At 38.9% G+C, this 16,697-nt stretch overlaps 1 protein-coding gene across 1 annotated transcript in view; it reads right to left on the bottom strand.

Moving 5' to 3' along the window:
• Positions 1-15,665, bottom strand: part of Sptlc3 (serine palmitoyltransferase long chain base subunit 3) — a 120,539-nt gene extending 104,874 nt beyond the window's left edge. Inside the window, exon 1 of the mRNA XM_075963839.1 lies at positions 15,349-15,665. Within this exon, the coding sequence (XP_075819954.1) occupies positions 15,349-15,465 (117 nt within the window). The 5' untranslated portion in view covers positions 15,466-15,665. The remainder of the gene's footprint in view (positions 1-15,348) is intronic.
• Positions 15,666-16,697: the final 1,032 nt, after the last annotated feature.

Genomic DNA, 16,697 nt, shown 5'->3' with positions numbered 1-16,697 from the left:
TAAAACAACACATTCCAAAACTGGAATGGGTCATTGAAGAAATCAAACAAAGTTAGAAAACATTTTGAGATCAATAAATGTGAAGGATACAACCAAACTTATTGGATATATCTAAGCAGTGTTTCATGTGAAATAGCTGTGGTGCCTACGTCAGAAAACAAAGATCTCAGATTGATAATCTGTCACTGGGAAAAGTAGAATAAGTTAAAGTTAAATCTAATAGAAAAAAGAGAAAAAAATACAACAAAACCTAAACTGGCAATAGAGTATTTGCTTCTTCTAATGACATAAGCCTTTAATCCTAGCACTTGGGGATGGGGGCAGAGGCAAGTAGATCTCTGTGAATTCCCCAGTCTACAGAGTGAGTGCCCAGACAGTCAAGGCTACACAGAGAAAGCCTGTCTTTAAAAAGAAAAAAAAATGATGACTGATCATGAGAATAATCAAATTACCAAAGTCAGGAAGGAACAGGAGACATTACTGCTGACTGTGTGGAGAGACCTAGTCTGAGGTGATATAGGTAGCTGTATGTTAACACAATAGAGTATTTAAGAAATGAATACATTATAAGGAAGCCTTTGATACAAAATCGGATTCATACGGAAAATCTGAACAGACTCATAACAAGGAAAAACACTAAATTACTGATTTACAACTTCTAAAATGACCAAACCCAGATGATGTCAGTGGTAAATTCAACCAAACGTTTAACAGGTAATGTATACAATTCTTCTTAAATAATTAGAAAATATTAAAGAAAAGGAAACTGCTAAATTCACTAAAGTCAATATTATCCTTAGATCAAAGGTATTGACTAGTATCAAGCTTTAGACTAGTATCTCAAATATTTTGGTGAGAATTATTTTTAAAATCATGTTGCAGGTAGCATATTTATAACAGGTAGCAAGTGATAACACACTTATCCCATGCTCTACATTTTCAGGCTCTCCTTGAAACTGTCTTGGGCCCCTTGGCTACTGTTAGAGCTAGCAAGTTGCAGACTGAGGCCATCAGAAGCTGAATATGCGTAGAGGATAAGAGATGGAGAGATGGGAACCCCTACAACTTTCTATGAGCCTGTTGAGTCATGGAATCTACCACCTGAGACTTCTCAATATGCAAGAATAATAAAGGTCATTTAAAAGAATTCTATCCCTCTTTGAGTTCTCCATTACTTACAGCTGATTGCATTCCATTCATCAGTACCCAGTCCTTAGTGAGAGAGGCAGAACTGACGTTAGTCATCTGCACATGGATGTACTCATTTCAGTGACTTAGACTGGGAATGAGTACTTTGTTCCAACTTCCAAAAATAAATTACTTGCCGCTAGCATTTTAACTATCAGTCACGCCCAATGCCAGGTAGGTTCAGAATAGTCCTTTCTTCAACAGAATCCTCCACTTCAAATAGCTGAAGAGCTGACTGATTCCAAGCCAACTACTTTTCTCTTCTAAAATACCATCAAATGTGAAGCTGATGTTGCTGAAGGCCTATGAGGGACACAACACTGAGAACCGTAGCAATGGGATGGTGTGAGGTAGGCGAACGCGTCCAGTTCTACCTTACTTGGCAAAGCCTTAAGTGCATCTTAAATGGCATTGCTTAAAACTCGAACTCCCTTAAGTTGTCTGGGAAATTTGGAAGATGAGTAGCTGCCTCTCTGTCTTCCCTTATCTTATGTCCATTCCATATCCAACTAGCATTAGATTAAAAAAATATTTTTTAAAAGTGCACCTGAACTGAACATGCACAGCTATTATTCGTTGTCACTGTCCTCTAAACAATAAACTGTGAGAAGCATTTACAACTCTGTAATTCATGTTGATCATGCATAATGATTAGTCTAAAGTGATCTTAAGTAATTGGCTATATAAATTTTCATAGCATTTTACATATTATCAGTAAAGAGACTTGAATATCAGTAGAGTTTGCTCTTTTTGATTGGTCCTGGAAACAATACCCCATGGCTACCAAGTAATGAATGTATTTATACAATACCGTTGCATCACGTATTTTACAGATAAAAACCATTTAAAACACTTTATTCATTCTTGTGACTCAGACTAACTAGTCAGTAAGAATTAACAGGGTTGCTATACACTTTATTTTCTACCTGTTTATTACCAGTAAACAGAAACAAAATTGTTGCATACATTAATTTTTATTGAAAATAGATTTTTTTAATATGATATATTCTGTTTACCATTTCCCCTTCACCAATTGCTTCCAGATTTCCCCTCTATGAACTAGAAATAAACAGGTAGAAAATAAAAATTTGAACAAATGCTATTTAAAGTAAAACAAAACAAAATCCGATGCAGAATCCTGGATTATATAATGGGGACAAAAATTATAGGAAAAAATAGATGGAATCTAAATAAACTCTATAGTTCACCACAGTTTGCAAATATTAATTTTGTAATAATTACAGAGGTATCATGATGTTGTAAGATACTAGGATAAGCTGAGTGAAAAAGAGTTCCAGGAATTTTCAGTCTGTCTTTGTGTCTCTTTTGTAAATCTAATTTTTTTTCAAAATAAAAGCATCATATATCTGTCTCTGTCTCTCTGTCTCTGTCACTGGGAAAAGTAGAATAAGTTAAAGTTAAATCTAATAGAAAAAAGAGAAAAAATACAACAAAACCTAAGCAGGCAATAGAGAATCTGGAGAGAGAGACAGAGAACAAGAGAGGGAGAGAGAGCTGCTTCTGTTCAGATTATGTCATCTGATTCCTTTTGCAAACAGTCATGTTTGATAAAGCCTCATGGACACAACATTTTCCTGGTAGTATTCACTCTGTGCTTTAAGATACCTGGTTTATGTTCAGCCAGTCCGGATTTATCCCATGCTTTTTCAGACCCAGGCCAGCTGGCCTTGGTGAGTTCCCGATAGAACATCCCCATTGTCTCAGTGTGTGGGTGCACCCCTCGCCTTCCTGAGTTCCTTGCTCATGCTCCGTCTCCTTCTGCTCCTGATTTGGACCTTGAGATTTCTGTCCCGTGCTCCTCTGTCTCTGTCTCCTTTCATCGCCTGATGAAGGTTAATATTCATGAGGATGCCTATGTGTTTGTCTTTGGGTTCACCTTCTTACTTAGCTTCTCTAGGAACATGCATTATAAGCCCAATGTCCTACTGAGAACTCAAGAACAATCGCAGAGGGTTTTTGATCCTACTGCACGTACTGGCTTTGGGGGAGCCTAGGCAGTTTGGATGCTCACCTTAGGAGACCTGGATAGAGGTGGGCGGTCCTTGGGCTTCCCACAGGGCAGGGAACCCTGATTGCTCTTTGAGCAGATGAGGGAGGATGACTTGATCGGGGGAGGGGGAGGGAAATGGGAGGCGGTTGCGGGGAGGAGGCAGAAATCCGTAATAAATAAATAAATTAAAAAAAAAAGATACCTGGTTTAGTTACTACTGATGGAAACTTTCTAAAGACTGAACCAATACACAGATTAGCATCTATATAGATAAAGGTAGCCCAGATAAAGGAAGGGTTCACTTGCTGGTTTTCAACCAGAAAAACGTCCCTGTTGTTGAGCCATAATTCCAATGGGATCAAGAGCTACTTTCATTTTTGTCTGTAGCTCCCTCTAGCTCAGGTCAGTTGTTTTTGTGGGTTTTCCCATTATGGTCTTAACTTCTTTGCGCAAATTATCACTTTTTCCTCTCTCCAACTGGGCTCTGTGAGCTCGGCACAATGCGTAGCTATGGATCTCTGTATCTGCCTCCATGAGTTACTGGATGAAGGTTGTATGATGACAATTAAAATAGTCATCAATCTGATTACAGGGGAAGGACACTTAAGGCACCCTCTCCACTACTGCTTAGATTCTTAGCTGACATCATCCCTGTGGATTCCTGGGAATTTTTCTCATGTCAGTTTTCTCGCTAACCCAAAAATGGTTTCCTCTATCAGGATATCTATTTCCTTACTCTCCCTTTCGTACCTTCCCCAATATGACCTTCCTGATCCCTCCTGTTCTCCTCCACCTTTTAATTGTATTTTAAATTCAACAAGCTTAATAGGCACTAGTTGCTTAATGCTCAGCCTGAATCCAGGTGGGAAGAGTCACAGGTAATAGAGAATCGTTGAGGTTACTGTGCGACTTTGGAGAAAGATGTTGTAACATTGTCTAGAAGAGGGAGGGAATGTTTCATCAACCATGAAACAATTGACCAAGGGCTTGAATGATGAGCCAAGAAGATAAAGGCATGTAGCAATTGGTGGAATGATTCCAAGAGAGAAATGAGAGCTTCAGGAGAGATGTGGGTCCCTTTACCTCTGGACAACTGCTTTCATCATCTTGGTGGACGTTTTTTTCCATCTCGAGTCTTCAAGTTCTTTATTCTACAATTGCCAGAGAACTTCCTAGTTCTAATGCCAATGTAATATTTACTCCAGAATTTCCAAAGTACTCCCCGCAGAAATAATCGTGAGTCATGGTATTTGAAAGAGTGCTCCACTTTTTCTGACTCCTGGGGACTCCTAAGGGTGTGAGAGCCGGGAGAGGCATCTACCTGTTTATCACTGTATCTCTGTCTTCATTTGTTGGTTGAATCAGTTGATTAAGGGCTATAATTACATCAAAGCTAAAAGGAGTTTAACTTTGTGGACCCAGTAGATTTCCACCTTCCCTGTTTCATGCCTGAGTTGCCTTTGGGAATTACTTTTCAGCATTAAACTGAGTTTTTTAGCAAGATGATGTCCTTCTAGGTTCTACTCCTTCACATTCTAAGGCAGAAATGGAAGGTTTTACATGTAGTTTTTCTTTTCTTTTTTGAGAAAAAAAGAAATTTATTTACTTCTGACAGTTATATTTTTACAATTTTAATTTTTAATAGTTCTTAAAAATGATACAAAGTAATGAGTTTTATTATAGCATTTTTATATATGCTTACCATTTGTTTGCTCTTTTTTGCTACAGACAAAAATGAAAGTAGCTCTTGATCCCATTGGAATTATGGCTCAACAACAGGGACGTTTTTCTGGTTGAAAACCAGCAAGTGAACCCTTCCTTTATCTGGGCTACCTTTAATCTATATAGATGCTAATCTGTGTATTGGTTCTCATGTTAGCGATTAAATTCTTCTATGTTAAGAAGTTGAAAAGCTTCCAAAGTCACATGGTCTTAGGAAAATCTATCTAGTAAAATTAATCTGAAAACAGTGCAGATCAAAGGTCATAGAAAGATATACTTTATATATGTGTGTTTCATTGTAAATTTTACCTCAAATACAAAGAATTATTGACAAATATTAAATTCTGGTTCATGGCTCACATGCTCAGTAGTTTGGGGACAAAGTATAATGCCTATACAACTTCTCTAAAATGCACAATATGTATGAATTTACGAATGAACAGAGGGATAGATAAATGCATAGATTTACAACAGAATATAACAAAATATCAGTTGTAGAATGTAAATGATAGCTTTCTGAGCAATTCTTGTATCGTTTTTAAAAACATTCTGTAAGTTTGCAAATACTTGTAATGAAATTCTGTAGTAAAAGGCTTTGGTATAGTCACAAAAATACAGATGCAGGGCTAGCTTATACATGTAATGAGATGTTTAGCCAGTTAGTTGACTAAGACTCCATTTTCTCATCTGTAAAATGAACACAAGAACACTTAAATCTTGTTTGGATATTTGAAGACTGAATAAATTAGTATTATGCAAAGTTCTTAACTGTAGGACAATGTAAAAGTTTATTAGTTAAATTTTAGAAAATTATATTTTTGTATGAAGTCAGTGATGGCAAAGTCGATCAAACTGACTTTTCTTAGACGCCAGATTCTGAGGAATGGAGGGTTTATTGGTACCTGATGACAAGTCCACGTGTCTGAGGGAATTAACCAGTTTTTTCCTAATCCAGGCAGATTTTCTTTTCTTCTAAGAGGTGGTAAGATTCATATTGACACAAATGAGCTACATTTCATTTCTATCTTCAGCACGTCCTACTTTTAAAAGCTTGATTCTGCCCCCAGGCTTGGAATACAGCACAAGTACTGTTTGTATCCCCCACAAAAATGTCTGGTTCCCGGCCGTCCAAAACAATCTAGTGACAAGGGATTTTTATAAAGATAGTATCTTTCCTTCTTTCTCTCCTTCCCTCCCCCTTCCTCCTTCCCTTCATCTTCCCTCCCCTTTTCCCTCCTACCTTCCTTTGCTCTCTATCTTTCTCTCTCTGACAGATTCTCACAGTCGGGCTGGTTCTGATTCTCAGATCTCCATCTCCTATGTGCCAGGTTATAGGTGTGGGCTACCACACCCAGGTGAAGAAGATTCTTATTAGTCACCGTGTTCTCCCACAATGGTTATAGCATGATAGCAGGCTGTAAACGTTGACAGTTGCAATAAATTCTATGTATCACACAGAAGAGATAATTTTTTTAAATTCAGTCCTAATGAGCCAAGAGTGTTTACTGTTCCTGCAGAGGATCTGAATTTGATTCTAGTATGTCAGGCAACTCACAGGTTCCAGAGGATTCACTCATTCACACACACACACACACACACACACACACACACACACACACACAGGGGGGGGGTGGGGGAGGGAGGGAGAGAGAGAAGGCCGGAATTGAATATGAAAGAGGAAATATTATGAGTGATACCTAAGTTTTTGATCACAAAAAAGATAGTTTTTTTAATTGAGAAGAGAAGGCCATAACCAGAACAGATGTGAGCAATGGAGAGAGGAGTATAAGGAACTCTCTTGCTTATAAGTTAAGTTTAAGAACTTTTTGGTCATCTAAGGACAGAGGGACAGAGATTAAATTGGGTGTCGTGTGTGTGTGTGCGTGTGTGTGTGTGTGCGTGTGTGTGTGTGTGTGTGTGTGTGTGTGTATGTGTGCGCACCTAATAATTGTTTGCAAATACCTGTTTGGAGGTCCTGTTCGGAAGCTCTGCTGATCATAAGTTGCAGTCTATCCTGGCCTGGCAGCTCTCTCCAAGCTCAGCAACATGGAGGACTTTATTCCCCCAGCAGAAGCTTTCTGATCCCTAACTAACCTTAGGATATCTCTAGGCCTGGATGCCTGACTTATCTCAAGGATGACACTTAACATAGCTCCTGCAAATGCGTTTTCCCTGTTCCCCACATGATAATTAGGTTAATGCTCCAGCCATTTTGATACAGTACACTGTTACAGTTATATGAAAGGAGCGCAACACACTTAATACAAATTAGGGTTTATCCTCATGCTTCCCACTCCTACATATTTCCTAGACTATGGAATAAAGTTGTGTTACCTTACTGAAGTCATCTCTCCAGAGGGTTATTACCATCATATCCAGAGACGTCTGATCCTGGTTCCCCATTTCGGCTCCCTCCACCCTCATGGAACAGTGACCAATGATCCCCGAGGAAGAATGAGACCCACAAATACGTAGTGTAGGTATAGTGAAGAAGCAAGATCGGACCGTCATGAAAGACAGATAGCACTATGAAGAGCCAATGGTGTGACTGGAAAAATAGAAAAGGTGCAAGAGTTGAGCCTTGGGTTGCCATTGTTTACAGGTTAGAGACATGAGCAAGAAACAAGAACAGACCCTAGAAAGGAATAGTTCCTGACAAAGGAGGAAAATCAAGAGCAGGCATGTCTTAAGAAAGAAGGGTACCGGTCATTTTTTCATTACTTTTTGCAAACCTGAAGTTGAGTATCTACAGAGAGATTTATTTCACTGACAGTCTTGGAGGCTGAGTCTCCAAGCAGCAGAGTGCTGACCCTGGCAAGGGTTCCCTTGACTCTATTACTTCGTGGAAGATCACTTATAGACAAAGAGATTTTCCTTAGGGACTGGATGCCCTCTTGTGACCTCCTCTCATGAGGGCTAATGCAGGCTCTCGCAAGAACTACCTTTGTTATTTCCACGGGCAGTCTCTGTTATCTAATCGCTTTTCATTAGGCTTAGCTTTCGAAAATCCGTGGTGCCACCATACCGAGTACCAAGGCTTTAACATGTGAACTCTTGGAAGAAACTCTCAGCCAACATTCAGACAATAGTAAGGGGGAAGTGAATAGTTGTGACAAATACTTCTGGTAAACCAAACCATGTGAAGATTGCTAAGTTTCCACTGGATGAGGAATTCAGAGTTTATGTCTGAAATTTACCAAGCTCCTACTATACCAGACACTCCTACAGTAGCAGTAGAAGGGAAAGGGTTGATGGGTAATTTTAATAGATATTATTGGGCTTCACTATAGGCAGAAAGAGAAATGAATTTACTAAGGATGTTTAGTGGTGTAAAGAGACAATGACAAGAATTCCAGCTTGTGCATTCCTGGACCAGATGTGAATACAACAGCCCAAGAATGTGAAGATGAACAGACCATTTGTTGCCTTCCCAGGTTCATTTTGGATTTTGTGTGGAAAATATTTGAGTTGCTGTATTAGGATTTTGTAGCTAGGTACATCTCTAGTTTCAGAGTTAAGCACATGAACCTTCATACCAAACAAAATAAAACCGAACAAAATAAGGCAAATGTTTGCTTACAACCTGAGAAAAGGCATCAAAGCCAAAACTGGAGAGTAATGGGTGTTCAAAACAAACTCCTCAATGTGTAAGTGTGGAAAATGGATTATGAAAGCATGACTTCTCTATGCATTTTTAAAGAAATAGAATGCTTACATGTCCATTTCCTATTGCTGATTCATAAAACTTTACAACATTTAAAACAGCCACCATTTGGAAACGTGCCATTTGACAGAGCTCAGATGGGACACAAGAATGAATTGAAATGGACAGGCCCCCAGGAGAGTGGAGCCCCCATGAAGCTTGCTCACTCACATGGTGAGCAAGTTAGTGAGTCATCTCGGCTAAGAAGATACACAGCACAGACAATTTCTTCTTACTCCTTGGGCTTTACCTTTTCTACTTGGGTTCCTCATAAGAATGCTATCTAAGTTCTAAGAGCTACTATTCTCTTAAGACTGGGTTCTCTCTTGAAGACTTCTTGAGCTGAGTCTCAGGAGTCCCAGGTTGCCCCTTAGTCATTCTGTATTAGCTATGTAAGCCATTAGGCCAAATCTAGATTCCAGGGGAAGAGCATGAGATTCTATCTCTCAACGGGAAATGCCATAAAAAATCCACACTCGCCATTCACTTACTGTGCCTCCTATTATTTGCAGACACCAGTCCTTTCTAGAAAAGATTGCATATTGTGAGCTTCTGAAAGTGACTGCCATTCTAAAGTACCAGGCAACTTAGCTCTAGGGCTCCCTATAGGCTTAAATCTGTGTCTACATGATTCAAGGTCACGAAGGCATCTATGTTTTTCAACTCAGAATTATTTAAAGCTAAGCATGGAGTTGAGTAGTTCACTGCCTTGGTGTGTCTGTGGTTAGACAGTGTTGTATAGGCAAAACTCTAATGCGTGAGTGTGCAGTTACTTGTGGAAAAGACCTGACATTTTTATTAGGAACCAAAGAGGAAGGACAAATCAACCCATAATACCTACAACCCCTACTAACACTATCCTTTAATGTTGGATGCCGTGGGCCTCTTTGCAATGGGGGAGCGAAATGCGTTTAGAGAGGCAGTGTAAATTAAGGAACAAAGCCTTGTGATCGAGGATTGAGCAAACCTTATTTCCAAACTTTGTTTTGATTATTATAAGCAGGTGACTTTGATTAAGCTTTTTGTTTCCTCACTGCGGAAGCAAGTCAAGTAGAACGCAGTGAAATAGTGGCTGTAAGTAAGACAGAGTGCCTGGCGCTTTGAAAGAGCTCAGTGCATGCTGGGGAGTATTATAATTATTATTTTCATGGTTAATTTCGACACTTTCAACTACAGAATGGTGTGCAGTAGGAAGGACAGCAGGGTGTTGCTGGATTCTGAGCTTACAGCGGGAGCCCAAGTCCTTCCGGGTGAATGACTCATGGCACAGTTTTTTCTCTAGCTGTTTGTGGCCTTGAGAAGTCACTTATGCTCTTAGCACCTGAGTTTTCTTATCTATGCAAAAATGAAAATAAAGATCAGTTTAGCAATATCGCTATTATGTTAAATGACTGACACCAAGCAGTGACTGAAAATTTTGTTAGTTTTCCCACTGGTGTTGTCCTGATCTACATGAGGAGATCTTCAAACTGCATTCCAGCCTGATTTCTCACTTCACAGACGAAGCTAAGAAAGCGGGTCTTTATTTCTTTGTGATTCTATGGCAATCCCTCCTCCATTCCCGTCTCACCTTTTTTCAATTGAAATTTGTTTTTTAAAAACAATCTTTCCTCACTTTACATACCAGTCCCAGTTCCCATTCTCCCCCCTTTTCCTGCTCCCCTATCTTTCCCCCACCCCATCCACCCATCCACTCCCCAGAGAGAAAGGATAAGGCTTCTCATGGGGAGTCTATAAGGCCTAGCACATCACTTTGAGGCAGGACCAAGGCCCTCACCACTATATCTACATTGAGCAAGGTATCCCTCCACAGAGAATGGACTCCAAAAAGCCAGTTCAACTAGGAATAAATCCTGGTCGCACTGCCAGTGGCCCCAGTCTGCCCCAGCTATACAACTGTCACCCACATTCAGAGGACCTAGTTTGGTTTTATGCTGGTCCCTTCACTGTCAGTCCAGAGTCAGTGAGCTCCCTCTCACCTTTTAAAAAATATATATTTTTTCTGTGGAATTTTCAATATTTGGTTCTAAATGTCCCCATAGATTTTTTTCATTTAATTTTGTGAATTGTAAACATTTTCCTGGCCTATAATATGGCTTTTGATGATTTTATAGTATTGTCTTTTTTTTAATATGTAATTTTGGTTTTGTCATTCAAAAGAAATGCTTGGTTTTTATGCTGATAAGTTTTTAGCCTCTCCTTTTGTGGATCTTGAATATTTTTAGTCAGTTTTGTTTTTCGAGACAAGGTCTCATATATAGCTCTGGATATCTTAGAACTAGCTCTGTAGGCCAGGCTGGCACTGAACTCACAGAGATCCTCCTGCTTCTGCTTCCTGAGTGCTGGGATTAAAGGCATCCGCATCTACTGCCCAGCTTGGATCTTGAAATTTACGCTATAATTACAATAGCTTTCTCTATGTAAATACTATTTTTAAAATATATAATATCCTCTATTTTATGTATGATTTTTATAATCTGTATATTCTTTTGTTCATATAAAAGGCTCTAATTATTTCATGTATAACATAGTACTAATTATCCCTCATTATTTTATCCTTTCAAATAATGTTTTTCTATTTATTTTCCTTTATTATTTTTCCATATAATTTTAAAGTTATTTTTCTGGCTTAAAAGATATTATATTCACATAAAATTTATAGATGACAATAGACAAAATTGGAAAATTTTCATCTTGATATTTCTATCAATATTATAGGATTTCTTCTTATTCTTGTTTTTTTATGGCTCTCAGTAGTATGTTATCATTACCTCTAAATTATTTTGTACTTTAATTTTGAATCTTTTCCTATGTGTTTTTTTTTTTTAAATCTTGGCGCTATTGTAAGGGCTTTCTCCCTTCAATTAATATATTTTAATGATTTATTTATTTTTATTTTCTTTATATGAGTGTTTTGTTTCTATGTATATAAGTGAATAGCACATGTGCATTGTGATTGTGAAGGTCAGAAGAGGGTGCCAGATCTCCTGCAGACAGAGTTATGGGGGATTGTGAGCCACCATGTGGGTGCTGAGACTTGAACCCTGGTCCCCTGACAAAAAGCAAGTGCTCTTATCCACTGAGCCATCTCTACAGTCCATCCCTTCATTTACATTGCAAATTTTAAGTTTTCACTGTATTTTAGGATACTGTGTAAAGTTTTAAATTTTTATATTGTTAAAAATTGGTGATATTGTCATGATTCTGCTCTATGAAAATTTATGGAAATGATATGGGATTTGATATATTTGTTTTCTTCTTTGCTAAATTCAGTGGGTAAGGTTTGTGTACATCACTTAATAGGATAATCCAGTCTTCTGTGGTGACGAGATTACAATTATCTAAATCTCAAGCATGGTCTACATAGCTCAGTGCTTATGCATTTTTTTCCTGAGATGGTGTTGGCAGTCCCCTGATCCTTCCAATAGCTTTTATACTGTACCTGTCCCGTTCCTCCAGCTAGAAAGCACAGACTATTTATCTTCCCTTTGCTTCTGGGATGGAGTCCTTTCCTCTAATTTCTGATAGGTTCCTTATTGCCATCTGAGATTAGTTCCCTAGTATCCTTGTCTTTCAATATCTCATGGAATGGTCTACTACACTGGCTGCAGAGTCAGAGATATCTCTAGTCTGCTCCTTCGAACTCTCTAACAACCTATCATCCAACTACTGAGCTACTGCCACAGTCACAGGTCTGGTAATAATTATGAACAACTAGTTTGCAACAAATTTCCATTTTGATAAGGTTTCGACTATAAAACAAAATGTCTGAAATAATATAATTTTATCAAGATAAAAAATTATGAAAGTAACAATATAGGATGTTCAAGTAACAATACAGGATGCCAGTATTGGCTCAGATCTTATGAGGATCTTCTGATATGATATCTTAATTGTGGGAATATATGGGAAAGGAAGAGATCACATCACCAGAAAGGAAGCTGGAGTGAGGCTGGTCTCCCTAAATACCTTTTGAGGTCATGAGTACAGCTAACCCAAGCATCTTCCATTAAGTCTCATTTCGCAGAGATTCTATATCATTTATCTCTGTTCTCACAGCTGGAGTCACAAGCACTTGCCTGCATTATGTCTATGCCATGAATTTTTTTTAATAAAGGATGAGATTAAGAATGAAGAACAGTTTATATTGAAGAACAAACTTTTGAAGCAATGAATTATCCAAGCTTGCAAAGGATAATATTGACCACTTTCAGTCATCTTGATGGTGAGACTTGGTAACAGATAGAAGCCAAAGGCAAAATTGGAAAACTTTGCAACTGTCCAGGAAAGAGTTCATAAAATTTAAGGGTATTGAAAGCCAACCAAGCTTCACATGGATATGCTCGTGGGGAGGGAGGCTCAGTTGTCTTGGACAATAGCATTCTAGCAAGCATAACAACACAGGAGCCATATTAGAAGTGAGCAAAGAATGGACTTAATCAGTGGTGAAAGCCCATTTCAGTTCATCCCTGGGTCATATGGGGCTTAACAAGAAAAGAAAGGCAATAGGATTAAGGCTCAGAAAAGCTCCAGAAAGAAACTCTAGATGTTTTCCAAGTGGAAAAGTTCTGGCTCCTGTTCAGTTGTGAGGTTGGGCTACTAAGCCTACATACTGGAATCACAGAGTTCACAGCAAGCTACACTGGAAGAAAGTGGAGGACATTCCCAAGTTCCTGCCTAACAGTGTTTATCTTTTGCTTGCTATGCTGGGAAATTGTTTACCAATAGAATACTACAGAGTAGCCTGTATGTGAAAGTGGCAACTGTATGTCTGTGTGTGTACAAAGAAGCAGAAGAAAAGCTAAAGAGATCTTCATTAGAACGGGTAGGGTTTGAGGCACTGTCCCGAAAGACCTAAGTCCGGCAAAGCATTTGAAAGACCACTGACCTCAAACATCTACAAGCTCCCATGGATTGCTTTTGCCAACAGGCAAGACTGTTGGTCAAGACATAGCTTGTTAAGAGGCCCATGAGGTAGAACTTTTGCCTGAGGATCATGATAATAAAGACAACTTCATTCACACTTTAGAAGGAGAACATAGGTCCTTTTTACTTCATTCTGTTATGAACTCAGCAGAGTTTATTATTTCAGGGAAATATTTATTAAGACATAACTGAGCGCCTTAGTGAAAGCCAATTTCAACTTAGAAACATCTAAATATATCTTAGCAAACAGGATCTTCTCAGAAAGAGCTGTCAGGAAAGTCCACAGTAGTGACATTATGTATGCACTTCCAGAAGCTTCCATGACTAAGTATGTTACGGACTTGTACAGTTACAATCATGTACAGGAGGGACCTTACTCTTAAATAGGAATGTCTGTGTTTTTTATTTACTCTTTCAGTTTCAAACACTAGAATATGGTTATGAAATCAAGATAAGTAAAAAAAAGAAAAACTTGTTTTGAAGGCATCTATGGTCAAATAAGGTACCCAAGAATCAGAAAAATCTAGGGGGTAAAGAGTGTCTAGTGAAACAGGTACTTCAGGGACAAGGGGCATCTTAGCAATGATCTGAGCGGAGGATGTACAGTCCCGTGAGTTTTCTAATGCCCTTTCTCTTCATTCTGCTTCAGCCTAAGATTTCTGGTAGGTGCTTCCAAATGTCTTTGGATAAAAGATGGATACACTTAGGGGCCATACCATTTACCACACAAGCCAGTATCCTGAGTGCCCCTTGCACCTCCCAAGTGGGCATGCAAATTTGATTCAGAGTATGGAGGCCTGTCCCCAGCCAGACCTCTCTGTTCTAGGTGTTTGGCACAACCTAACATTTTCCTCAAGCAGGGGCTGGCTCACAAGGGGAGGATTCCATGGGGTTTTACACACAGCTCTGCCAATTCCCCCACAGTGAGATTGCCTATCTGTCTATTCAAGCTTGTCCTTAAGGCAGGTTAGCTCACCGTGTGACTCAGACCAGAAAGTCTTGGCAAGGTATGTGACATGCACAAATGCTTCAAGAACCCCACAGATTTGAGACGCTAATTTGAATAGTTGTTTGAGTCTCTCTTCCCTATTACATACCCTCAAATATTTTATAAGAGCAGAGGCCCCAAAGAGGGAAAAATATGAAATGGAAATAACTGGAAAGTCTGTTTTACAGACCCTGCTTTGCTTTCAGTGTGCAGAACACCCTAAGCGCCACTTCCAGAAGTGGTTTTTAGAAAGGGATACTGGAGGGAAGGAGTCTGATTCCAAAGAGAGACCCCAGTCTCTAATCAGGCTGTGGCTATGACAATACTCTGTTAAACACCAAAAAAAAATTTTTTTTTCAACCAGAAAGGCATTTCATATGCATCAGGGACAAGCATTATCTACCCCATGATCTCAGCAAGATTTACCATCACTTCTCTCTCTCTCTTTTTCTGAAGCATTTGTGAGTGTAGCAAGTTGCTTGGTAGCTCAAAGAGTTTGATCTTTTACAATCTTGACCCCCCCCCAAATGCTTGATAGGAAATGAAAAGTTTACAAACTCTTTATTTTATAGAATCTGAGACCTCGTGACTCTGTCTACATCTTCTTTTGTCTACACAAGAAATTCCCGTATAGCCACCTCTAAGCTTTGTAGCAGACACACATAACAAATATTAGCTGATTGGCTGAGTCAAGACAATAAAACATCCCCTAAGAGAAACTTTGAGTAAAGACTACCTTAAATGATGCTGCTAAGAAATATGGAAATATTTGGACCATGCAGATTAAGGATGTAGGAGATAGCTTCTTACCTGGGCTTCTTTTGGGATTCCGTTTTTCACACCGTCAGTGCTTTGCCATTTGCTGTACTGAGTCTTGGGGCTGTGGAAAGTCCCATTAATAACAGTAGTACCTCTAGGATTGGCCATTGGTGGGAAGCCTTTGAGCCCAGTAGGTTCTCTTTCAGAGGTCTCCTGTAGCTTCAGTTTTCAAGTAGCTGAAGTGATGACATAAAACACTTTGGGGCTGAGCCCTTAAAGGAATCCTACCAGTCAGGCTTTTCCAGAAGAAGAACCACAGCCTATCTATGGACAGGATCTTTAGTGGTTACCTTTTACTAGTCTACTCCAGTGGCATTGTGGACTCCATGGCAACAAGCCTGCTTCTGAAACTACAAAGGAATTTGCCTTATTAGCTGCTCTCTGAGGCAGAGGAAACTTGGAGACAGAAAATTCCAGGGGTAAACACCGAGGAGGCGGGCTGAAAGGTGGAGAGACTTTTAAAGATATACACAGCACACTCACAGAGTTCACAGTACTGAAGGACTAGTTACAATTTTTTTCTCCTTACTGAATCCTTTCCCCTTTGCATATAGTTACATTTTTCACTGCTTATAAATATTTTTTTATGCCAGAAAATAACACCCATGAGTCACTGCTAGGAATTGAAGAAGCAAGGTACTGGGGAATTATTACCTAATGGGTACAGAGTTTCGTTTGGAGCGGAGGAGAAACTTGTTGTCATTGGTCATTGAACAAGAATGAGTATATATGCAATGTCACTGAACTGTGCAAGTAACGTGATTCAAATGATCAATGTAAATCTTTTCCCATGGTGAATCTTAAGATCACAACAGCAACATCTGTAACCCACATATAAACATATATACCATACAACATATAGAATTATGACATGATAAAGTGTCAAGGGCCATCAAAAAATTCAAGACAGATAGAAGTCAGTAAAACAGAACATTCTAATTCTTACCAGTAATGCATAATTTTTTTTAAATCATATGACCTTAGAGGAGCATTTACCTTCTCTATATCTCAGTTTTTCTGCCCATAAAATGAGACAATGTATCAGCTGAATTAGCCTATGTAGGGTGGTAAGAAATGACACCTGGTCTTGATTTTGCCACTGATTCTTCTGTTGTGAGGCAGATGATTACCATAGGGTCCTAGTCCACAAATACCTCTGGCTTACTCATTACCCCTTATTCTTTCAATACAACAATCATAACAGGTCTGTTTCTTCTCATTATCATTAAAGGGAACTGTGGTTTGTTGGGCAATACAAATAGTTTACAGCTGATTATTTCCAAGCTTACCTTTGTGGTTTTCCTCTGTCGATATCTGAAAATCCCATTTTAAACTAAAGA

The sequence above is a fragment of the Microtus pennsylvanicus genome, chromosome 2 (assembly GCF_037038515.1).
Source record: "Microtus pennsylvanicus isolate mMicPen1 chromosome 2, mMicPen1.hap1, whole genome shotgun sequence".
NCBI classification, from domain to species: Eukaryota; Metazoa; Chordata; class Mammalia; order Rodentia; family Cricetidae; genus Microtus; species Microtus pennsylvanicus.
This window is presented reverse-complemented; position numbering and strand designations above follow the sequence as displayed.